General features: G+C 36.3%; 1 protein-coding gene across 1 annotated transcript in view; it reads left to right on the forward strand.

Moving 5' to 3' along the window:
* THSD7A (thrombospondin type 1 domain containing 7A) overlaps window positions 1-26,957 on the forward strand; it is a gene marked incomplete at both ends in the record, with an annotated part of 438,329 nt that overhangs the window by 368,035 nt on the left and 43,337 nt on the right. The window contains 4 exons of the mRNA XM_079711822.1: window positions 7,086-7,218; window positions 8,968-9,071; window positions 20,253-20,447; window positions 21,912-22,175. Of these exons, the coding sequence (XP_079567948.1) occupies window positions 7,086-7,218; window positions 8,968-9,071; window positions 20,253-20,447; window positions 21,912-22,175 (696 nt within the window). The remainder of the gene's footprint in view (window positions 1-7,085; window positions 7,219-8,967; window positions 9,072-20,252; window positions 20,448-21,911; window positions 22,176-26,957) is intronic.

Here is a 26,957-nt window from a genome sequence, read left to right on the forward strand (position 1 = left end):
ACACGGAAAATATTAGGGAACAAATATTAGGGAAAATCTTGTTGAAAAAAAGGTAGAAGAGGCCTTTTTGAAAGAGAGAATGCATTAAAGAATCCCAAGTGATCAAAAGCATCAGGAAAAGTCTTAGTGACCCTGAAAAAGACGTGTTGTTTGAAAGAAAGTGGGATCCAACCCACTGGAGCTTGGAGTGTGTCGAGGAAAGTCAAGATGTGAAGTTGGAAAGGAGAACAGAGGCAGGTTGTAGAAGACCAGATTAGATTTACTCATATATAGTAAGACACAGGTTTTAGTTTTCGAACATAAAAATGAGTAGTGAGTTTCATGGTATAATGGAGTGAGTGGACTTTGAATCAGTAGATCTGGTTTGGACACCTATCTTGGCCACAAAGCAGCCAAGTGACCTTAATCTCTCCAGATACTTAATCTCTACAAGCCTTGGTTATAACATCTTTGAGTTGTTCTGTGGCAAAAATGAAATAACATATGGTAAAGTCCTCTATGCTTTGTGAACTGTAGTTCAGCTACAGCTAAATTATTTGTTGTCTACAGTGATTATAAGTTCCTGTAGGAAAGGCACTACATAGTGCATATGGTCAGAACCTGGTAAATGTTTTAACTTGGTGTATTGAAAGCATTCTTTCTGGGCTTCCCTGGTGGCGCAGTGGTTGAGAGTCCGCCTGCCGATGCAGGGGACGTGGGTTCGTGCCCCGGTCTGGGAAGATTCCACATGCCATGGAGCAGATGGGCCCGTGAGCCATGGCCGCTGAGCCTGCGCGTCTGGAGCCTGTGCTCTGCAACGGGAGAGGCCACAACAGTGAGAGGCCCGCGTACCACCAAAAAAAAAAAGAAAGCATTCTTTCTTAGAGGTTCAATTATGTTGCAATATGTGGAAAGTATTTAGGTCATGATTAAGGAAAACTTACTAATACACATTTCTGATTATTATTATCGAGGATTTACTGGTGCATTTACTGATGATTGTTTTTAGATGCTTCACTATGTCATTAAACATCATACATACTTTTTTAAGCAATCATTCACTTTTTTCATTCTACACAGATTTTTCAAGTAACTGCGATTTACCAGGCACAATTTTAAATATAAAGGATATAGCAGTAAACAAGGAAAACAATTTCCCTGCGTTTAGGAAGCTAACGTTCTGGTGGTATGAGACAGAAAAGGCATTTAATGATTGTTCTAATGTTTAGATGCATGTGAAGGATCAAGTGAACAATGCAGGGTGGGTGAGAGAGAAGAAGATGTGACATCATTTTGGAGAGTACAAAAGTGGGCAAGTTAGTAATATGTAATAGAATTTGTAATAGGCAACATGGAGTACCCATTTAGTCAAAAAAGTAATTGCTCAACACAGTTGCCAGTGTTTCTTCAGCCCTGTTCAGTTGCCTGAGTGAAGGAAAGCTGTAGGAAAATAATTAGCATTGATTAAGGTCAGGGCTTTTCCAGAAGAGTACAAGAAAGGGAGAGAAAAACAGAGAGTCAAGGGTGTTTTCAGTGGAGTGCTTATGTAATAACAAAGTATGGAACCTAAGGTGGGTTGGGATGGAAGTGAGGTCATAAAAGGGATGATATAGTGAAAAAGTGATTGGGAAAGTGGATTGGCAATCTTGATTGAGTTTGAAGAATTTTTAGTAAGATGAACTTTCACTTTTAGTAAAGTAGGTGAACTAGAAGGTTAGGAGGAGTGACCAGCAATTAATGTGTTTGAAGATGAGAATGTGCAGGTATTGATGATGATATCATCAGGGGCATGAACAGAAGAGCTAGTGATTGACGCAAGATGCAGGAAACGGTCATCGGAGGTGAAGAGGTACAGTAATTCAGAGTCCAGTGCCTTGGATGGAATAACCATGTGGATGCCCAAACCACCAAAGGGGTTGCAGGGGTAGGAAGAGAAAGGATTACAGTGAGGGATGTTCTATGGTCATTAAATAATGAAATGTTGGTGGATGAGTGCTACAAAGTAGATAGCTGATGGTAAAATTGATGACAGGAGCTTCAGAGGAGTTAGATGTTTTTAAAGGTAAAGAGAGGAGAAAAGACTGGGAAATGGCTAGGTGGAGCCAGCCTCCACTGGCAAAGAATGTGAAGGAAACTTTCTAAGAAGAGATTGGAGATGAGAGACAGTTTGTTCCTTTAGGTACAGTGGTGGAAAGATTAGAGGATAGAAAAGAAAGAGAAACTGAATAAGATTATGCACAGCTTGTATGCTGTGGTCCAGGTATGATGGAAGACATGCAGGGGGGATTGAGGGTGCTAGTTTCTTGTGGTGCAACAGGCACGTTCGATGTAATGGGTTCAGTTGGGATAGTCTCTTGGTGAAAGGTAGGTGACTGCTATAAATTAAAATGCGTGCTGCCATTAGGATACTAGTCTTCTCTGAAACTCCTGGGTGGTAGTGGCCAAGGAGTGCAAGAATGCCAGCTCAGGAATCTGCTGTCCTGTGAGCAAGAGGTTCTGAGATGTGGAGCTGTGTTTGGCCAAGCTCAGGTCACATCTCACCACCAGCAGATCAGCCCTACCTGTTCTATTTGGCAGCTCTGTGTTGAGTCTCCTAGAACAAAAGGCTTTCAGAAATCTTAAACCTAGGCACTCAGACTTAAAAAAAGAATAACTATAGTTGTGTATTGAGGAAAAAAAGAAAGACTAGGGGGTTGGCAGAGGAGCTTGCTGTTGGACACAGTGCCAAGATGCTTTGTGTGCTGGGAGAAAATTTTTCTGGTTCACCTGTAACTGAGAATAAAGATACAGTGGTGTTATAGAAGACTAGCCTTTTGTCGTAGGGAAAATAAAGCAATGACATATAGTTAGCTTTTCATTATTTGGTATGAAATGGAAATAAGGCAAGCTTTGTTGAAATTACACTGACTTCTGCGTGCAATTAAAAAATGCTTAAAAATTTGAATGTTCAAGGATAGATGATAGCAAACGAAAATTAATTCAGGTATGAGGTGGTTCTTTTAAACTTAATTCTGTAGGTAAAATCTACATTTTGTAAGACTTTGAACTTATGAAAATGTAGAGCTACCCTCCTTTTTAAGTCACTTTAAATAGGTAAAATTACAGTATAGTATTGCAGAAAATGGAACAGAGGATTCCAGGAAGAACAATCAGAGTAATTTGAAATATTATTCAGCCCTCTCTCATGATATGTCTTGAAAAATCAATGCTGGTAAACATCAGTATTGAACAGAAAGTAATTTAATCCTCAAACCAGTGTACTTGTTAATGTTTCCAAATTTTCATAAATTTTTACAAAGGGCTTTATTAAAGATGGAAAATATTTATGCATATAAATTATTTGTAACTCTAATCTTTAAAAAATCAATACTTTTGATCAAATAATACACTTGGCTGCTCAAATTTGTTTGCTCCTTTTTTTCTTGCTACATTTACTGACTTGAGGGCTAGCAGGGATATTGCAGAGGCATCTTTTCTACCTTGATGCCCTCAAGCAGTCCTATGCTAGAATTACCCCTCAAAGGTCCGAAAACTGCCTTTACATTTTACTTCTTGCATGAAACGTTTCCCTTTCAATTTCCTCTCACTGTGCTGCTGCAGCCTGCCATCCGCCTCGCTTCCAGCTTAACCCATCTTAGTTTTGCCTGCCCTTTAAATCCTTCCATCAAGGAACTTCTCCAGTGAAATTTATCTTGAATGTCTTAAGATAACCTGAAAAGTGCTGTAGCTGAGTGAGAGATTACATATCCTCTGAGTCTCTATGGCCCATTACCACATAAATGTTTTCTGAATATATAATCCCTTTTTTCTCTACCTATCCTAGGTAGGTATTTTCAAGTATAAACACTATAGGATTATTCCTTTATTTTTCCCATGCTTATTATTTCCAATGAACAAAGTGATACCTTATTTTTTATTAATACTAAAGAACAGACTTAGTACCCATGTGCATAATACTCTAAGGAAATGGATATAAAGGAAAAGAAAATGCTAATTTATAATCCAGTTGAGAAGTGAAATAAATGTGTTTGCTCATTCAGCAAACATTTGTTAAGACTTTCCTCTGTGTGACTACTGTTCTAGGTGCTAAAACACAAAGATAAATGGAAATTATGTATGTATCCCCACCTCATAAAATAAATTAGGTATAAATATATGTGGGGAACTCTGAAGATTGTAAAATTCCACACTTGCCAACTCAAGTTATTAGTTAGGAGCCTTCCACTTTTATTAATTTATTTTTTAACATGTGCTGTAGCTTTCCCTTTGTCTGCACTCTGATTTGAGGGCTCTGTAACTGGCAGAGCTCTAAAGTGCTGTTTCTTTGAGCGTACGCGTAATTTGCTAACTGCGATCTGAGAAGAAACGAACCTCCCAGTGGGTAGAAACATGGATGTCATGACACTTCCTGTGTAACCCCATTAAACTTCCTCTCTAGGTGTTATGGCTTTGGAATGTTCCACTTTAATCAGGTCACAGTCTCTATCCTGTGGGCTGTGCAAGATTAAGGTATTTGAACTTTTTTATAAGAATAAATGGATTCCCATTGTGGAATCAATTATGGAAGTGAAAAGAGTTATCATGGTGTTATATATCAAGTACAAAGTTGTGGAGATTGTGATGAGAAGGCACTAGAATGTTTCAGAGTTTTATATTAGGTGACTTTTTTGCCTTCAAGTCAATAAACAAAGTAGAATTGAAACACTAACATTTGCTTGCTGCTTCCCAAATCTGAACATCCCTGGGTATATACCAGGTGATATTAAGGTAGTTAATGACCAGGAGCTTCAGTCTATATGGTGTCACTGATGCTGCTCTCATTGTCCGCTCTAGTCTGTGGATCCCTTGGCCTCAATTCTATGTCTATTTTTTATCTGCAGGTTAAAAAGGGTTGGAGAGTTACTGACTCTTAAGAATTTCAACCACCTGGGAAACAAAGACCTGCTCCTCTTTGGTCTTTCCCTCTTTTCCCTGTTAAAAAACAAACACACACCTCCCTCCTTCCCCCAATGCTAAACAAAGGATAAGAATGCTCATTTAGTTTGTATAGTCTTTTTAAAAGATTAAAGACAGAGCATAAATATAAAACAAAAGGAAAATAATAGATAATAGTGTAAAAAAGCATGGAGTCAGGTAGTAAATAGGGTAGAGGGAGGGGAGAAGAAGAGAAAAATTATAATATAAAATCAAAATTAAGGTAATCTCCTGCAATTGAAAAGAAAATTAGCTCTGAGATTCTGGTGAACAAAGCAAAAAACAGAAGCACAGTGAGTTCTTAACGGATTGTCAAGGGAAACAAGATTTTTCCTAGCTCTAAATTATTAGAGGAATTTATCACGTGGGCCTTAAAATAGGGGTCATTGAACAATATAATGGATGGAGATAGCATTACCAATTTTATTAAAAGTCCTATTGGCACTTCTTCAATCTTTCTTAGATAAATTATACTTAATATGTAAAAGCTGCAGCTGGCATTCAAACTATTACTGCTACAATTTTTAAAAGTCTACAACAGTATTTCCAAATACTTTAACTCTCTGCTACCCACTACCTCCACCCACTAGTTCCATGCTTCATTACCTGTAGTATTCCAACTATTCACTAAAATAGTTAATGCATTCATTAATAGTACAGGTTTCCCGCACAATAGGAATAATCCTAAAAAGTTACATGCAAATTCTAGAATCTTAAATTGGGACATCCATGGTCAGTCATTCCAGTAGATCTCAAACCTAGCTGTTTATCACCGTTTCCTGGCAAGCTTTGTAAAAATCAGATTCCCACATCCACAGATTCCCACATCTAGCTCCCAAGAGATTCTTATTTAGTAGTTCTGGGTACATGCCGAGAAATCTGCTTTTGGTTTTTTGTTTTTATTTTTTCAAAGAAATTCTCCTATGTAGTCAGACATTTAGGAATCACTAATGTGATCCATTCTCCCATTTAATATAGGAATCTTCAAGTCACACTGCTAAGAGTCAGTGGCCAGACTGTGTTGAGGGATACCCTGACTTCATGTCAAAGGATGTTCCATTACTGGAAACTTCTATTTGTCAAATCATATTTTTCTACGAACACAATGACGTTAAGGATATTTCATTTCAGTTCTGATTAAACTTTCACTGTTAGGGGCTGCTAACCCTTCTAAATTTCTCTGTTTCTGTAGTCTACGTATCAAATATTTAATGATCTTGAGAAAACATGTAAATGCATCAGGGGAACTCTATTAAAGTAATTCTTTAGGGAATTCTTTTGTAAGCAAATTCATGACATATGGCTATTCATCTTTAAAGTGTATATATTGTAAGTTAGAATGTATTTTATTAAAGTTGTCAAGTCTTATATATCATCTGTTTCTCATACTAAAAAATTCTGAGCATCTTTATATCAACAATACTGTCAATTTGATATCTTCATCGAAGGTAAATCTTAATTATTTCCATTGTTTTTGCAACATAATTTGGAGTAACTTACTTATAGTAATTATTGCTATTTTGAATGCTTCTCTAAAAATTCTGCCTCTAGGAAATGACTTTCATTTCACTACTTACAGCTCGGATGTTTAGGATGTGACCTGAATTAAAGATCTTAAAGTGTTTAACATGAATAATAAATGACTAGAATAATTTACGAGTTATACATTTCAAATTAAGTGAATAACAAAGAAATAGAATTTCACATTAAAACATTGAATATATTCTCCTAAGAAAGATTCATTAGATGTGTACGAGTCCCATGTGGTAAACAGGGCTATGTGAAACGGCATGAAAATAAACTTAAGGCAGAGAAAAACAGATTAATTAGATCTGTCATATTTCTCAAGGGGGAAGAAGCATACAAAAGAGCAATCACGTTGTAAGTGAGCATTAGGAAGACTAGCTGACTGTGGAACTATTTTCTCCATTCTTCACATTTTTAAATATACATTGATTGGCTTTCAATAAGCAGTCTTTGGGAGAATTTAGGAAATGACTAGACGAGGCCTCTCAGTCAGGGATGTCAAAGCACATGGAGCTGGAAGCAATGTAATTTCTTCACACAGGCTGGTATTTGGAGATTCTTTCATCAGTGCAGAGAACAGAGGTTAAAAAGCTGCCTCATTCCAGGGGACTCCGGAATCAGGAAGCAGACTCGGCACCGGGTCATCATTCAGCTGCCAGCCAATGGAGGCAAGGACTGCACGGATCCTCTCTATGAAGAGAAGGCCTGCGAGGCCCCTCAGGTGTGCCAAAGCTACAGGTAATGGAGTGAAGGAAAAGCCTTCTGAGCGATGCACTAAGCAAAATACTTCAGGTTCATGGTCTTTCCGACAATGAGAAAAGGAAGCCAACACTGCCCGCAGACTCAGTGGGGTTGAGGATGTTTATGACTGCAGGTCCCATCTCTTGCCTATTTTAAAGAGCTGCTTTGCTACTGAAATCATCTCCAGGGACACAAATACTTGTGTAAACTTCCAAGCTGTATTATAAGCTTTAGGAGCATGAAGAGTTTCTTATGTGATATAATCTATAGAAAATGCAGAAAAGTGATTAATAATTGTGAAACATATGCTTTTGGAAGCAGTTCTTTTTCACTTACAGGAATAGCTTAAGCATTCCTCCCCTGGCTCCAAAGAGCACCTGTTTCTCATAAATGCTGGCATTCTGGGTCACGAAATGACATCTTTGTCTCAGTGATGTTAGTAAGATGTCTGTTTTGTTCATTTGTGGCCACCTCAAGGAAAATTAAGGTTCTTGAAGCTGTATGTCATCAACTTGATTATTAGAAAAAAATTTTTTTCATAGCTATTTAAAAAAGTACCTAATTGAAACTTGATGTGGTGAATAATTGCAGTCCTGACAACAAATGAAATATTATGGCATCAATTGATGGAATGTGTGATCCCAAAATAATAACTTAAGATGAAATTGATGGAAAATTTGTCATCTTAATTTATCTGTGTTTAATTCTGAGATGACAAACAGTATAATTGCATGCTTTCATGATGAACATTAACTGTTAGCACAAACTTATTTATTTGGGGGATTTGTTTTTGTGAAGTGTATTATAAATTGCAGCTTCTGAGTTACCCCTACAATGCTAATCAAAAGAGCACTATATATACAAAAGGCTTATGAGTTGAATGCAATTTTATAACTTGAATGTAAAATAAATATACCCTTCTAAAGTGGAACACATCACTTCTGGTACTATCTGGATACATCTGCTGGCAGTCCTAATCATTAAAAAGGCTAAATGTGGGACTTCCTTGGTGGTCCAGTGGTTAAGGCTCTGCACTTCCACCGCAGGGGGCACGGGTTCAATCCCTGGTTGGGGAGCTAAGATCCCACATGCCTCACGGTGCAGCCTTAAAAAAAAAAGAAATAAAAATAAATAAAAAGGCTAAATGCTATCAGTAGAGTCCATTCCTTTAGAACTTGACAGTGATGGACTCTTTTCTCCACTGCAATAGGAAGTACTTTTATATTTAGTGCTGCTTTTTATAATTCCTTGATGAAGATCTAAATTAAATTTAGATAGGACTTTTTAAAATAGATCTTTATTGGAGTATAATTGCTTCACAATACTGTGTTAGTTTCTGTTGTACACCAAAGTGATTCAGCCATATGCATACATATGTCCCCATATCCCCTCCCTCTTGAGCCTCCCTTCCATCCTCCCTATCCCACCCTTCTAGGTGGTCACAAAGCACCGAGCTGATCTCCCATTGCTATGCTGCTGCTTCCCAGTAGCTAACTATTTTATATTCGGTAGTATATATATGTCGATGCTCCTCTCACTTCGCCCCAGCTTCCCCCTCCCACGCCATGTCCTCAAGTCCATTCTCTATGTCTACATCCTTATTCCTACCCTGCAACTAAGTTCATCAGCATTGTCAAATAAATTCCTGTTTGCAGTGGTCAAAGTCATGCTTCCTTGGCATTGTGTCTCTGTGATTTACTACTATGTTTGCTTCTTCTCTATGAGGCTTCTGTTCTTTCCGTGTAGGTGGAAGACTCACAAGTGGCGCAGGTGCCAGTTAGTCCCTTGGAGCGTGCAACAGGACAGCCCTGGAGCGCAGGAGGGCTGTGGGCCCGGACGGCAGGCAAGAGGTGGGAGGCCCCGTTCCACAGTTGATTTGCTTTGCATCTCCAACAGCACTAACTTAACCACTAGCTTGCAGGGTTTGTCATTTTGATGCTATGCTAGGCAAACAGAGCAAAGCAGTTAAGAATCTGCTACCACCCATTCTACCTTACACCAGAACACGGAAACCTGACTTTTTAAATTGTGTCCTTAGTTCTTTGACATTAGTTCACAACTCCTCTGGTTACACTTTCCCCTCATTCATATCTAGAAGATGCTCAGACGAAGCCCTTGAAAGCATTATGACATAGATTGTACACTGCAGCTTGTTTTTGTTGTTCTTGTAATTAGCTTTTGGCTCGTGGGATTCCATAACACTTTGCTTGTCACCTTAACAATCAATAAGATCCTTACATCATTGCCCATATGCATTATATACGTGCATGCATAAAATGTAATATAATTGGTTAACTTTCCCAGAAATTCTCAGTAACAACATCCTTGTCATTGTCATGGCGACCCCCAATTCTGTTCGTATTTAGTACTGATTTTTAAATGGCAGATTTATGTACTCTAAACCTGCCATATGTGGATTGCAATCTGTCGACGCTACTAGATAACATGGTTTCTTGCAGAAATGAGTGATGGAAATGTTCCCAACTTGCCATGATTATTTACTAGATGTTATGGATAATACTTACATTCCAAGCTTTGGAACATGTTATTTATACATGTAGCAAATTCAATCTGTAAAGAGTACATGATTCTTTTTACTCATGTTGAGTTTTAGAATGTAATTCTTGCTACGTATCTAAAACGTACCTGAATATGCAATTGAATACACAGCCACCTTTTTTAATTCATAAAAGCATGCTTTACACCGTTATTTGTAGTTATGTATTGGATGATGTTGTAGAACTCTGAACACACAGAATTAGATTCTGGTTTTTGCTGATTTGATCCGGGACCCCTTTTCTTTACAGTGAAAAGATTGATTTTTTAAAATTTGCAAAAAATAGCTTCTTTTTTGTAAAAATCTTCCATTATGATAGTCATTTAGGAATCTTCATTTGAAACATAACATTTAGTTTACAATTAATATTAACTATCTAGTGATTTTTAGAATTTTATTTTATATGCTTATTTTTCATTATGTATCCTCCACCATCAGCATCTGCTAAAAAATAACTGTCTCCCTTTACAGTTACAGAGACTTAGGTATTTAGAATTGAAAGTCATTCTCCCCATTTGAAACCATTCATGGAGAAATTGAGGGATATAAGACTTTCTTGTCATGCCTTGCTAATTCCTCCTTGAATCAAGCATACATTTGCATACAATTTGGACCCTACATAGAGTTTATGATGAAAACAGGCGTAAGTTTGGGAATCAAGAAATGTAAGTTTTAGTCCCAGTTCTTTCACTAATACAATGTGAGTTTTATTCATCCCTTTACCTTTTTGAGTATCAGTTTATTTAGATGGGGAAAAAAGGAAAAGAGGGCTGGACCAAATGATCTTTCAGGATTATTCCAATTTTCATATCCTACAGTCTATGCACAGATGATATCCAGGGAGCAAAGCGTGACATGAAGTTAGGTAAAAAGATGAAAACCATATTTTTGTAGAATACCACTGGAGGAAATCTAAAATGTGGTGGAAGCTGCGCAAGTGTGAAAACAGCTTTAGTTTCAAACTCTGTTACTTAACTGCACAACCTTGGTTTATTTATTTCCTCCCTCTGAGGCTGAGAACATAATGATCCTTTCAGCTCTTTGCACATATTAAATCTTCATTAAATGTTAATTCCTTTCCCCTTCCTGTTAGATCGTGGCCTTAGTGAGTGTGTGCATAGATCACTGTAGGCATAAAAGCAACAATATTAACATGGGTTTTTTGTTTTCTGACACAATTTGTATAAAAACATTTCTTTCTGTGGTTACCAGTGATCTTTTCATTTCCAAATCTGAGAACCTCTGCTTATTCCTCATCCTAGGTGACTACTTTGTAATATCTACCCACCTCCACTGTGACAGGGACCTTCGGCTTCCTCAGTGCCACTTTGTCCTGCCTTTTTGATGGTTCCCATTCTTGGTTTCCTATTCCTGGTGCCTCTTCCTCTGCCTGTACCCAAGTAATGCCTCCTCATCTTGCCATATTTGTCAGACTACTTTTTCTATCAGCAATCTTATGGGATATCTGGGAAGAGAAAGTTGCATTATAACAAGTCATATATGCATAAGTATACTCAGAAGAACTCCTTTAATTAACTTCTATATGAAGATAATCTTTTTCTTTGTTGCCTTGATAAAGATTTTTTTCTTAGAGCCTATATTTCTATGGGAACATGAAAAGGAGAGAATTAAGAGAGTAGAAATATCTTGACTAATGGCAAAAAGGCAAAAAATTCTTTTTTTTGATGGTCATGGCTGTTTTCAGAACTCTGCATAATTGACCTGTCAGACTATTGCTATTTCCATCTTTGCCCTTATCCAGTCAGTGACTTTAAAAATGCCGACTTGTGCGATTTGTTAATAATTAAAATCATTGTGTAGTAAGGATTAATATCAGTCAGCAAATACTGTGGAGAAGCTACCCCCTTCCTCTCTAATACTTCAGACTTTCTAATTTCAGGCACTCACGTAACAGTGACTGCATTCAGAAGACTGTATAGAAAGAGCCATGAGTGTCAGGAAGGGATGAAGATGTTCAACCCAGGGAAGTTCATTGTTTAGGGAAATGAGATCACTGGTAACATCACCCAACAAGTATGAGTTAAAGACTGAAACCAATCTGTTGCAAAAGCAGTCATTTGAAGCTAAAGAGCTTAAGAAAGATCTAAAGGATGAGTTGGGACTTGACATTTACCGTAATGTTAGAATAAGTAGAAAAGAGAAAAGAATACAAAATGAGAGCAATTCTATAAGTTAAGCATTTGAGGTAAGAAAAACAAAAACATTACATGTGTTCACAGAAAAGTGGGTAGATTGAAGCTCTGAAGATGTGAGCTGGAGCCTGGGGTAATTTTGTAGAGGACTATAAATGTCAGGATCAGTATTTTAGACCTTGTTCAATAAGTGGTAGGAGCAAGGACCTGATGAAAGCAGTGTTTTATCTGTCAGCGTGTACAGAATAAGTTAGAAAGATAAGACACATGGGTCTGGATGCCAGCCGGGACGCTGCTGTAGCAATGCAAGGTTGAAGTAATAAGGGCTCAGATTGGAACCACTGTAGTCGGAATGGGTAAAAATAAATGGATTTTCCACATACAATAGAGGAAAATAACTTTAGGACTCAGTAGCAGACAATAGCAGCAGAGGTAGACCTAACTAAGTCAAAGATGATCATATGATTTTTAACTCCAGTATTTTCAGCTTGCATAGCACAGGGAATTATTGTTTTAAAGAAGGTTAACAAATACTCTGTGTGAATCTTCTCATAACTGGAAATCTTACAAAATCTTGAAACAGATCAAATTTAGCTTTTGAATTGAGACGGGCTGTAATTGTAAAACACTGCATTTCAAGGCTCAGAAGGAACAGGATTTATCTTGGCTTTCATTCTGATGTGGACTACATTTTGAAATGATAATTTAGATTTCTTCAGTTAAATAAAGATATCATATGAAGCAAAAAAGGAGTTAATTTACTAAGTATGCATAGAAAAGAAATAATGTGTGTCTCATATACTATGCTTCACTCAGCAGAACACTTACAAGGTCACCTTTTATGATTCGTTTTCTCTAAAATGACTTGAACCTTCCCTGTTAGTAGAAAAAAATTTAACTCTAAACTTACCTACCAGCTTCTAGCAAGCCATCCTTGTTGTTCTCCTTTTGAGTCACCTGCACCTACTTTTAGCCACCTGGTAAAAAGTGAGCATTATAGACAGACTTTCATTTTTACTCTTAGCACTATTAATAGCATGATTGTTCCAAGTGTAGGAACTATCCCTGGTGATGCATTTCAAAGGAGCTGGGAGGCAGTTATGTTCCCAGAGTCTCTTGAATGAGTCACTAATGGTAACTGCTTACCATCTCAGCACTGGCACTCGCTGTAAAGCAAATCATTGAGAATCAGCCTTACCCACAACTGAGTTAGAATAACCCAGGCATAAGAAGATAGGAAGATTCTACTACAATCAAGTAAATGCAGTCTTGACCAAGTCTACCTTCTGTGTATTTCAAAACTATGTGAAAGTGCTTTCTGTGGAAATGCTTTACATTAGAACACAATAGGAAGTTAGAAGTAGTAAAGAATTTTAGCAAGGCTTTGAATATTGAGGATGGTGTATTCCAGGAAATTTTATCTAGTGGTATAAGAATGAAAAAGAGAGAGGAGAAAGAGGTATTTTAAAGATGGAATTAACAGGATTTTGCAATTTTAAAACTTAGATCATTCTTGAATTTCACAGGGAAATTTTAGAGGGCTTTTGAAATAGGCATCTTTCCTATAATATTGTCAATAAAAGAAATGCAAATAATGTGAAGTTATGTCCACAATCTATTTAATTTTTAAGTGTATCAACAGGTTCTATTTGCTTCATGCTATCCAAGTCACTTGTGTATAAACTTTTAATGGAACTGTAACCTCTGCTGTCTCTTCTCTCTGCTCACATTTCTACAATTCAGATGGCATTTAGAGGGCTAAGTTATTGATTGGTCAGTGACTATGTCACTGAAACATAGCCATACTAGCCGTAACTAGAGTTATCATTACATTTGCATTCAAAATAAAAGAGGTGGCTCATATTAATGACAATTTTGGACAATTTACTTATTTTTTCTCTATGACTGCCCTAAAGGACAATGTCACTACTACTTAAAATGTGTATATATGTGTGTGTGTGTGTATAACTAATTCCAGTGTTTATTACTTTGTGACATATTTATACCAGGAATATGATGAAAAAATATCATCGATTAGATGCTGGGATGTTATAAAAATAATTTCAAATTTACTCTTGCTCACTCTCTGTGTTGATCTTAATGCTATTTCCTGCCAAGTGTACTTTCTATAAATTAGATGGAGATAGAGTTAATAATCCCCAGGGCCAACCCTACTTATTGTAATCCCCCACCCCCTCTGTATCCTTGCCTGCCAAGGAATGTCCACTGTAATGTTAACCTGTCACTAAGATTTGACATCAATCTCTTTATGTGGAAGCCAACATGATTCAGATGTATTCTCAAATCCAGACCACAGAAAAAAGAAAAAAACTTTAATTATATGCCTCACATGGCAGGGACCCTCCTGGTCCTGAGAGTCCTCACCCGACATCACTTATTCATTAAAAAGGTTATTCAAGGAAATCTAGGAATAAAAAAGAAAGTTCTAATTTTCCCTCCACCAAAATTAAATCCACGTGAATTTGTAGAATGTGAGATATAAGTATTTAACTACAATTTATGCCGTTATTTTTTGTGAGCAAATATGCTTAAATCTTATGCTTAAATTAAGTAGCTTAAACTATATTGACACCTTTCTCATCACTCTTTTGCTTAAATTCTGGTCCACTTTGTTCTTTTTAAAAGATTATACCTTAGAGGCATTATTGAAGTTAGGCCCAGAATATCTGGGCCAGTTTATCTCAGTAACTCACATTAATCTGTTAATTTTCAGAGATTGTTATATAATAGGAATGAAAATAATGGAAGTAGAAAAAGAACTAGGTAAAAAAGAGTCAAAGAGCTTGCTTTAAAGAAATTTTGCACAGACGTGATTTTTAAACTCTTCTTTGGGCTAATATACTTATTAATTACCATGTAATATTTTTGTACTCTTGATTTATATAAGCTATTATTTAAAACTTCTAGAATTATTTCTACTTTTAAATGGCTTCCTCTAATTTTCTGTGACTATTAGCATTCTAGTTGATTTGGGGATTTTGGTTTTGTTTTATCTCTCTATGAGAGTCCTGTCATAAAATGATGATTAGCATTTGCTATTTTTTAAATAGCTGATAAAATAAGCTTGACACCGGGATGTCTGTCTTTGTGATGGTTCCTCAATGCCCAGTTAGTTGGTTCGTTGTGATGCAGTTAGTTAACCCTTTCCAGATCCCAATCAAGGATCTAGCTGACCTTGGTCTAAGCTACTCCACGGGAAGCTGATTATTATTTCCTAGTAAGTCCCCAGAGAAGGACTTTTGCATATATTATGAGCATCAATAAGACTAGGGATCATTGATAACTATTTAGGATCAATAAGAAAGAAAAGTACATTTCTTTCCCTTCTGCCAGAGTTACATTCACAAATTGTAATTAGGAAGTATAATTTGGCAAACTTGTCAGTGAAAATCTCTTCCACACAAAGAAAGACCAGGATCATTAAATCCACCTAGTAAACAACTGGAGCCCTCTTGCATTATTTATAGGTTTGGTCTTATTTCTAAGCACAATTAGGTCTCTTGGTAACTAGCTCCCACTCACATTAAGCTTTTTCTTTTTTATTTCTACATGATTCATTCTCACTATTGTCATTTGTTTTTGTAACACCACAGGGAAAAAATCACTCCTCTAATTACTCAGTCTGGTGAACATATTCTGTCTCCAGTGCTACCCAGATGCTGTTGCTGTGGGATAAACCGTGTTAATATGGCTCAGTTTAATAAATAAGGTCTCAGAGCTCCTTGAACTCTTTGTTACAAATAATCCAACAGTTTTCACTGCACTTGGGCATTGATCTTATTCTGTTTCCTGTAATGAACTTCTGTGTGCACATTTTAGATCTAGTCATTTATTTCACTCTGATTATTCAAACGAAATGACAACATGGTCTTGCATGCTGAAGGACAATCCACAGACCAATAGAACTCCTTCTTTTTGTGCATCCTGAATAATAAGGGCGTTTCATTCCTCTTCAAGAAAATGAAGATGAGCAACTCCATTCTGAATTCTATTAGATTTACTTCAGAGCTGCATCGGTAGCCTTCCATTTACATACTCATATATGCATAATGCAGATATCCATGTCCTTTTAGCTCAAACCAATGTTATCTATTCCCTTTCATTTCAGGAACCTTTATTAGTCTCCTCTTTAAAACATAGCTCAAAATTCAACTTACATGAAAACATTCTGGAATTGACTCTACTTATTCTGCTTATTAATCATTTTTATTTAAATTCATGGGAAGTTTCAAAGATACACAAAAGTAGAGAGACTGTGGTAATGAATACTAGTCGTGTAGTCATCACTCACACAGCTTCAACAGATTTTAACATGTTGTCACTCTTGGTCATCTGCCACTCCTCATACTCTTAAAGAGATTTTGCTGGAGTATTGTAAAGCAACTCCCAGGTAAGATATACATCATCCATAAATACCTAATATTTTTAAACATAGCAAGAGTACTATTATAACACTAAACAAAATTGAATAATTCATACCACGTCTAATATTCATACCACGTTTAATTTTCCCCCGTTGTCTCAAAAATGCCTGTTTACAAACAGTTTGTTCAAATCAGGGTTCATAAACGTCTCCACACTGCATTTGGCTAGAATATTTCTTCAGTCACTTTTAATATAACAATTTGAGCTCCCTTTTTCAGAGCATTTATTTGTTGAAGAAACTGGCTTTCTTGCTCAACTTTCCAACATTCCCTCAGTATTGATAGGCTGAGCTTGCCTAGCTTAATTTATAAGTAAGCCACAAAGTAGTCATATGAGTGTCTCCTAGGTTTTCAGCCTGCTGGAAACAGCCTGTCCGTGACACTTAACTTCTGTGCTTCATATAAATAAAATAAAATTTAAATAAAACAGATGGATATAATCAGCATAGAGTTAAAGATGGAATTTTACTTTATTATTTTAAAGTAAACCTCACTAAGAAGCTTTCATGGTCATTTTCATGGTAATTCATCCATAGGGTAACATGGGTTTTGGCCCTTCTTCCTAAGAAGACCTCAGCCCAAAGAAAACTTGCATAATCATTATACACAAGATATGCATCCTGCACCTGTAAATACAAATACAATTGTCTGGGTATGTGTGGCTTTCTGGTGTGCAAGGAAACCATGCTTAGTGTGACACATCTTTTCTACAGTTAAAACCACCCTGGCTTCAGTGTCTTAAAAATGATTTTTAAGATTTATAAAGTTGAGAGGCCAGATGGTTTCCTTTCCAAACATTTATGTTTTCTTCACCCTAATAGCAGGAAGTTCATTTCAGATTACATTCCTGTGTTTGAATTGTTGTATTTCCTCCAAGTCAGAATAGAAACAAGTTGAGATATGTGATAAACTTCAATATATTGTACAAATGGTACCGTTGCTACTTGTTTGGATCACACTGTATGAGTAATTCACTCAAGGTACTCTGTCTAAATGCTCAGATAAGGGGAGTGACGTGCTGAGTGGGTTTCTGAGTACAGATTTGGGAATTTTACACATCATTTCTTTTCACCTACTTGAGATACTTTTTGAGATTTTATGTACTGCAGGTATATAGGCTTTAGATTTATGTAAATGGTATAAATTTGCACAGAAGAAATTAGTTTCTGGAATTGTATTGATAGTGGTTTTACTTTATTTTATTTTGGTTTTTTGGTGTCCCTTAATGTGACGATGGTTGGAGCAATTATGAAATAAAATTTATAACAGAGAACCTTAGAGAGAAAACCTTAATGGAGAACTTAAGGCAATTTCACTTAGTTTAAAAGATTTAGAGTCAAGTCTCTATTTCAGAGAACCAAATTGGAATGCTTAGATTAAAGCAGGCTTATTTCAAAGAACATAAATTTAATTTTGTAGTTTTCTTTCAGTTATAAACAGTGTGACCCTCTTCATAGCTTAGAGTTCTGATGGTCAAATTTCTTATTTTCCAAATTAATCATTCTTGAGTTTCCTACATATTCTGATCAGTAAAAGCCTAATATCTTCCTCTTTGTCCATCCTTCCTCTTGAGCATCCTTGGGCAACTTTGCCCACAAACTATCAGAGCTTACTATGTATAAACTGTTTAAGCAAGTGTAGAGAGAATTGCAAAATCATGTCAGCTTATTAATATACTGCATTTTATGGATTCCTCCTATACCAATCCACAGGTAACATTCTTCCAAGCTACATGGATTCTCTTTTTGGTCCACTCCTTGTACTCCAAGTTTAAGCTCCCCTTAGTTCATTCCTACACGCTCAGCCTTTGTTTCCCAAAGCTTGGCACAGTGCCAGGGTGATTGGGGTACCAAAGGACCTTCAGTTTTAGTAACAAGTCTCACGTAAACATATCCTAGTGAGTCGAATACTCAGGCTCATAGGCCTTAAGCTTGAATGTGCATAAGGAACATCTGAGCAACTTGAAAATAAATGCATTTTCCTTGACCTCACACACAGAGATCTCATTCAGGAGCTCTGGAATGAATCTAGGAATCTTCAACTTTAATAGCATTCCAGGTGTTTCTGATGCCAGTGGAAATACACTACCTACTGCTGCATGTTTGAATCATCAGGGAACTTTAAAAAGATGTTAATGCCTGGGACCCTGTCCTCAAACAATTAAATCAGAATGTTGGAGTCTAGCAAGGGCATAGACATTTTTCTAGAAGCTATCCAGGTGATTATCATCTGCAGCTTGATTTGAGAGCCTCTACCTTACACTGGTCTGATAACCACAGTGCACCAGACAACTCCTCTCCCAAGTGGTGAGAGTCTCTTTGGAGCACTTAATATTTTTTCCTGTCACATAACCTTCCTCAAGGCTACCACAGTCCACTCAACCAGGTTTTCATATATGTAAAATTCAGGGACCGCTGTCTAGTCATACAAATTGGCTCTTCCAATGTTGTGCATATTAAATGAAGAGATATCTATAGCTAAGAAATAGGTGAGTTTTCACCTACATTTGCACAATTATGTAACTTTTCCTACAGCAGTTGTGACAAGTGTTCACCTACACAAAGAAAGGCTTCCTTTGCTAAAATTGTTAAATCTTTATACACACCCCATCACACAGTCCTATACTACTGGGTGTTAAGTTTTAGTGTACAGATCCAGAGAGTCTTGTCCAACCTGGGGCCCTGTGTGCCCTAACTGTAATTTAGGATCAAAATGCCAGGCTCCTTCATCTTAGTTTCATGATGATAGAATTCTGAGCAGGGCAGAGACCAGCTGCAGTGTCAGCCTAGACCACAAACCTGAAAGTGCCATGTAAGTCAGTCTGACTGGGCCATTTAAGCTAGTTCAATGAAGACTTAACTTCAGGACCGAGGTCTAAATGTTTCATCTGCTTCCTCAATAAAAAAAAAAATGAAGTATTTCTAAAACCATCAGCGGGAAATGGCTGAGGGAGAAACAGGACTTAAACATCACTTGCTCTTTTTCATTAAGACCTGTTACCTTTAAGCAATTCTACATTTATGTTCAATACATAATAAAACTATGACTTGGTTTAAAAAATTCAGTAGAACAATGTCTTGGGGAAAATAATATATATAAGCCAAAATTATTTCACTATTTTTGGAGAGTCCATATGTAATTGTTGGAAATGTCAATTATGATGTGATAGATTAAGATTGCTAAAAGTTTTTGTCTTCATTTTAAATTCATGGTTGTTCTTTGTGCGTGTGAAGAATTTGTACACACAGGGAAGTGGGGATCTTTGACACCGCCTCCTCCCATTAACCACTAACCACTTCAAAGCCATCACAACAAACTTTGAGTGTAATTTAAAAAACAAAAACATGCTTTCTATTCAAATGCAGCTTCACAAGTTTCATAAGTGTTCTCTCTCCACCCAAACCTTCCAACCAATTTGCTGCCATTAAGAGCCTTCTGTATAGAAATCCCAGAGTGGACAACGGTATGAAAACAACTATTAAAGGTATGTGGTGTCTCCCAGCACCACCATGAATATGTTTAGTTCAACATAAACTATTATCAGAACCCATGTATTATTTATTTGTCTCTTAATTCATTTCTAAGTATATTCCACATGTGACTTGAAATCCTTAATAGCATCTAATAAAAACTGCTAAGTGTGTGTGTGTGTGTGAGAGAGAGAGAGAGAGAGTTATCTGTTATTTTAAAAATCCTATAGGATCAATTTAATGACTACTGTGATTACTAAAAACACTCCTACCAGATTTCTGCTGCAAATAAAGAATTAAAAGAGGACTCCTTTGACTGAGTAGGGAATGTTGGGTTAATTCCTAAACTACAGAGTAATTACAGACATTCAGATTCATGATAAACAGCTTTTTGCTTTTCCTTTAGCCATTACTTGTCGAAAGCAAGATGGTGGACAGGCTGGTATCCATGAATGTCTCCGGTATGCAGGCCCCGTGCCAACCCTCACCCAAGCCTGCCAGATCCCCTGCCAAGATGACTGTCAGTTTACCAGCTGGTCCAAGTTTTCTTCATGCAGTGGAGACTGTGGTGCAGTTAGGACCAGAAAGCGCACCATTGTTGGTAAGAATAATTGGGATGCCAAAGCCAACACTTGTCAAGGCAGAAAAACACAGTAAAAAGTCAGGCCAAGATCGTTCTGACAATGTATTTGGAAAATGCACAGATATGCATTATTATTGTAATACTAACACATAATACGGCAATGGATTCAGAGCCGTATTTTGATGTAAGTTGGCAGTGACAGATGCATTATGTAACTTTAGTAGAAAGAAAAAGTAGCCTTGAAAACTGAACTCTGTCTCCCTATACAATACGTGGTAGATTAATTTTTGGTTTAAACATGTACCTTTGGTGGATTACCTACAGACAGTGAAGTACTTGGAGAAAAGTTTTTTAGGAACATGGGGAAAGGTTGCCACTTCACTTTCTTAAGCCATTCTCACTGTCAGCCTAAGATTATCCTTCATATCCTAGAAGAGAAATATGACATTAATTCTGTACCTGAAAACACTTTTTAAAAGGTAGTCACATTGACAAAAAGCTGTAATATAATGAGCGGGAACAGGAGCCATCATATTGAACTAAACTCTGATGCACTCAAAAATATTGTCAGTGGCAAAAGAAACCTAAAAATATTGGTGCTAGAAGAGTATTCAGTATTTAAAGTTGTAAAATGATCCAGCTGTCATAATGAAGACTGTTGAAAATTATATAAGGCAGCTTATAAAAGTTAGAGATAAATATATGTAAAACATGTAATTAGTTACATGCAGTATAATTAAAAGTATATAACATATGACATGATATAAATTATGATCTAATTAAAATAATGATATTTTTCAGGCACATATTACTGTTATACTCAAGGATTTTTTATTTTAAAAGGGAATTTATTTAGATTTATACACAAACCATTTCTAATATTTTTATTGTGATATTAAATATCTTAATTTTGAATATTATTATTTCCTACATTAATCACCAAGTATGTCAAAGTGATTATTTTTCAGAAATACTGAAAGATGCAAAATCACAATCAGAAAAGTAAATGCAAAAATCTCACTTTCTGAATCGTAATCCTGTATAACTAAGCCATCTATTTGGACTTAACAAAAGAGTTACTTAACTGTGCAGGGCAGTGCAGTGACTCTCTCTCTCCATTTCATACTTTTGCACATATTATAAAGGAGAGAATTGTACAGTTACCTCAAACTCCCCAGTCAGTGAAAGCACATGATCATCTGAGAGGATTTTAATCATTTTGAGGAGTGTAAAATTCAGCACAACAGTTAGTGCCTTATTCAAAATGGGCTATTTTTAAGTGAGAAAATAAGAGAAATTTCACTATGCAAAGCACCCAGTGCTAACAAAAGCCTACATAGAAAGCGCTACAGAGGGGGAAAATAGCATTCATTTATAGGCTACTGTTGAATACGGTTAAAAATAAAGGAAGTTTAGGAAAGGAGAAAACTTTGGGTTGCTTGATATTAATGATGATATTTTCCAACTTAATTTTCTCCACAGGAAAAAGTAAAAAGAAGGAAAAATGTAAAAATTCTCATTTGTACCCCCTGATTGAGACGCAGTATTGTCCGTGTGACAAGTATAATGCACAGCCTGTGGGGAACTGGTCAGACTGCATTTTGCCAGAGGGGAAAGTGGAAGTGTTGCTGGGAATGAAGGTACAAGGAGACATCAAGGAATGTGGTCAAGGATATCGTTACCAAGCAATGGCATGCTACGATCAAAATGGCAGGCTCGTGGAGACATCCAGGTGTAACAGCCACGGTAATCCAACTTTTCTTCACTGTTACACATTTGCTGTCTTTGGGGGTGGAGGTAAAATGCAAGTGTATCAGAATGGAGAGAAATGAAAGTTTGCAGGAGTGTGTTCTAAATTGAACATTAGCGACAACACTATGTATGTATTGATATATCATTTATATGTCACAGGACATTCGGTGGCACTTGTCTTGTTGTCTAGAAGTTGGCAGCTAAGTCCCAAAGTTGGTGATAAGGAAGCTTTACATGTAGGCAAAAATGGTGCTAGAAACCTCCCTTGAGGCAGATCCAGAGTCTACTGAATAGGCTCAGCAATCCACACGAAGTCCGTGTACAGAAAAGGAGGGAGGAGAAGAGAAGATTGAATTTAATTTGAGAATAAAGTGTTAAACTAGACAGACTTTTAATAACTGAACTGGCAAGGTTTGCGACGTGCCTAAGATATCAAGTGGCAGAGGAGAAAGACTGAAAGCTGCAATTGGTGAAAACTCAAACATCTCATTTATTCCTCATTAAGCTGAGATTGGCCCAAACAAACAAAACTAGAAAAAGGTACATACAATTTGGAAACTTTTGATTTCCAAACAAACAAAAAATCAAAAAGAAGCTAAAATACTGTGACAATAATTGAATTGCCTAAAGCGTATAAAGAGTGGTTTTGACCAGAGTATGCAGTGAACTCTTTCATTCTACATCATAATATAGTCAGCCTTAAGCAATATTTGTTCATTCTTTTATGTTAATGTATCTGTCCTTTTATTATGGAATGAGATCAGTTTACAGTGGGTCAGCCTGAATCATGGATGTCACATATTTGCGAACACCGGACAGTGATTCTCCTCTCTTCATGGAGGTGACCTAACAAAGATAAGTTAAATTACTGGGAGAGAGGGATATGGTAGTTACCCTCCAACCTTGCTGAAGTAACTTCTGCTGTTGGAACAGTGCTCCTCCATTTTATTATATGGTTCAGAAAACAGCATGAGCTAATAAGACCATCTCACATATATAAACCATTATGGGGTATCATGGTGACACATTTATGGAATCTCTTAAATCTGTCTCCAAAACAGTTTCCAAAAACCCTGACTTTTTTTTTTACCTTATCTCATAATTACTGTTTTATCAAAGTCTAGTGATATAAGCCCCCATTATAAGAGTCCATTATGTTGAAGCTCTAGATATAAGTATTTTACATGCATGAATTGCTATGTTTAAGATTATCCCATGAATTTAGAACAATAACTAAAAAGAGTTTAGTAAGCCTTGAAAAACTTTTGTAAGAGTAATTGAGTTTTTTATTCTCTATATCAAATATCATAGGTGCTATTAATTAGATACCAGGAAAAATGTAAATGCACTTTGCATTCTGAGCTGATATAATAATGTAGAAGATCATAGTTAGTCATTAAAATGTAAAAGTGAAGATCACTTTAAAAATGTTTCTCCTGAAATGTAGCATGTAAGTGTTTGCTCACATTTTAAGTTGTTATGCATAGTGAATCACCAAGATAATCATTTGTTTTTAACATAACCTTTGAGCTTTCAAAATGACTCTCATATATTCTCACTTTTACCTTGACCTGTTAATTAGATGCATGAGAGCTTCAGTAAGACACTTAAGAGTCAATCTTATTTTTAGAAAAAAAAAAAAACTTTAAAAATATCTTGTGACTCTCACGAAAATGTTTGATCTCTTGAAAAAAATAAAAGTACAGAAAAACTGAAATTGGCCAAAGGCAGTAGACTTTCTGCCTTAGCACTGTCAATTCAAAGCAAGAAGAATTCAGTAGTGTATTCTAGAAGAAAAGCACATGTAGAAAAATAGATGGGTCCCTGGCAGCACTGAACTTCATGGAGATTGTGAAAGGATCTAAGATGTTTAAGTGAACGGTTCCAGTTTAGTTCTTTATGTCTATCCAACATCACTCCTTTCTCCTTAACTCTGATCTAAGATGGATGTCTAATGGGATATTTTAGCATCTACTAACAGTTTTACTCAAAGTCTGAGGAAATTGAGTGTCTCTTGCCTGATTTCTTTGGAATTACTGCTGCTGTTCTGTCAATGCCGATAGTGATAGTGGAGTGCTGTCACTTTGATGCTCTATCCTAGGCATGTGCTAACTTGCAGTTTCTATGACCACTGCCTTTGCTCAGCCAAAGCAGCTTCCAGATGAATGGTGGGGATGGGGTTTAAAGTGGCTTTCAAGAAAAAGTCTCTTACGGCTTTCAGTTTAAACATAAAATTGATCCCCACATGTATGCGGTACAAAGACACTAATCCCCTACCCTATTCAATAGTGGCCTTATGGCATCTCTACTTAATCTGTGTTATCCATCTGTGGATCATATTATCAGTTATTATACTGATAAAACAGTTTGACTTTCATCAGCTTAAGTATATTATTTTAGGTCATTTCCCATGTGGTAACCTTTTTTTTTTAATGTCTGAAACTCGAGGCACAATTCTATTATGTCTGGAATTTCTCATAAGAGTAGACTCTGTACTGAAAAGCAATATGTCGATACAACAAAAATCAGATCTTAAAGTATACCTTGGGAGGCACATAAGTGTTCATCCATCCTGATATATGGTATTAAATATAGTTCCTGCATAAATGTTGATACATAAATACATTTTTGGCATTTATCCTGATATCATAATACAAATTATGTATATTTACTTTTGGTATGAAATCTTGAATGGTGTCACTATTAGCAACAGATTATAAATCATTAAAAAACCAAATTACACATTTTCTACTTACTGCTAGAATACTCTGAGATCTTAATTAATTGGTTCACTAGAAATTGATTGCCCTGGCACATAGTACTAGGTACTTCTCAAGTTAATCACTTCTAAAATTTCACAGAACAAGAGGTAGAATTTCTGGAACTTTTTTTTATTATATCATTTAATCTTGATATTTTAAAGAATGTTAGAGGTAACCTAGCTTATGCAAGGTACACATATACAAGATTTTCATTTAAACATAAGTGGTAGAATTTTATTATGCTGCCCTGCAATCCTACCCAGATCTCCCAAAAGCCCTTATTCTGCTCTACTTTTTGTATTTCAAAAGCATGTATCACTCTATAACATACAATATAATTTACTTATTTATTGTATTTATTATTTACGTTTTATCCTGTACAAAAATGTAGATTGATGAGGGTATCTTGGACTACTTTATTCACTCATGTATCCCAAGCACCTAGAACAGTAAGTGCTCAGTAAATATTTGTAGAATGAATGAATGAGTGAAGAGGTGGAGAGAATTTTTGTAGCTGTATTTAATCCACAATCAGGCTTGGACGCTTCCTTTTTTCCAGACAGTGTCCTTCCCTCTGTGTCACAGTTCTGGAATATAATCAAACAGATCATTGAGAACAACTAAGATCTTTGGAATAAACTATATACATGCCACAAACTTTCTATATGATATTCATCAAATATTTATGCTTCTCTCCTCCTACTAATTGGTAGGTAGAAGAAATAATAGTCACACACCCATTCCACTGAATTAGTCCAGTAATATCGATATTGGTAAATCTCTTTATTCCAGTTTAAAGCTTATTGTTCAGAATTGCCTGCTTTGTACAACACCAGATTTGGACAACAGCTTAATCTCTTGGTTTATATTAGTAATTGTGACAACTTGCTTTTTCCCAGCCTGTGTTTACAACTTTAATTGGGAGTATGGAATGTTCATTTAATTCCCTTTGTGTCCAATCATCTTTCCTTGAGAAAATAAGGAATAACAATTCTATTAGATTTATCTCAAAGGAACACTTTGAAGGCGAATTGGATAAAGTGTAAAAATGTCAGATGCTGAAGTCTTAAGCTCTTTGAGTTACATAATTCCTTCCAGACACTTCTCTTCAATCTTTACTCTCAGCAAATTTGTCTTTGCTGTTCCTTATAGGGAGTTTAAGCCATAATGTACTATCAATAGATATTCTAAAATTGAACTTAATTTTATTTGTGATATTTTATCATCTGTTAATATCAAGTAAGCAGAAAGGCCGATCTGATATGACTGTTCTTCCTGAACCCCTGCTGTTTAATATACATAGGTCTCCTGTCACCTAAAAGTAATATGTTGCTTTGATACCTATCAAATACCAATTTGGAGAGCCCATGAGGAAACTCAAGAATCAGCTATTTGGTTAGATTACTTGTTACCAAATATTTTCCTATTTCAGGCTCTGCAGGCTAAAAAGTCTCTGTAACAACTACCCAATTCTGCAGTTATAGAATGAAAGCAGCCATAGACAATATATGAGTGAATTACACAATTATGTTCCAGTAAAACTTTATTTAGAAAAACAGGCTGTCAGCTGTCATTTGCCAACTAGGATTTAAATCCTTCTTACTAAGAATGCCATCTACAGAGGAGCAGCATAGGCGTCACAGGAAAACCATTGGAAATGCAAAATTCAACCTACATTGCAGACCTGCTGAATGGGAATCTGCATTCTGACAAGATCCCCAGGGGGTTCTATAACACATTTAAAGTTTAAGACTACTTCTCTGGGTCATGCAGACACTCAGAGGGTTCGGTAGGGATCATGAGCTTTATTATCCTTGGTGTGAAAGGCCTATGAAGATCATTTCCTAGAGGATCACAATGTGATGCTGTCTTAGGCAAAATAATCAACACCTCACAGGAGGTAGTTCACTTGCTTACCAGTTGTGGGCAAGAGAACATTAGGAAACTTTTGAAATTTGTAAAGATGTGTCTTTATAAAGTGAATGCCTATGTAGGTATGATTTTGAAAACAGAA

Source organism: Hyperoodon ampullatus (genome assembly GCF_949752795.1).
Source record: "Hyperoodon ampullatus genome assembly, chromosome: 9".
Lineage (NCBI taxonomy): Eukaryota > Metazoa > Chordata > Mammalia > Artiodactyla > Ziphiidae > Hyperoodon > Hyperoodon ampullatus.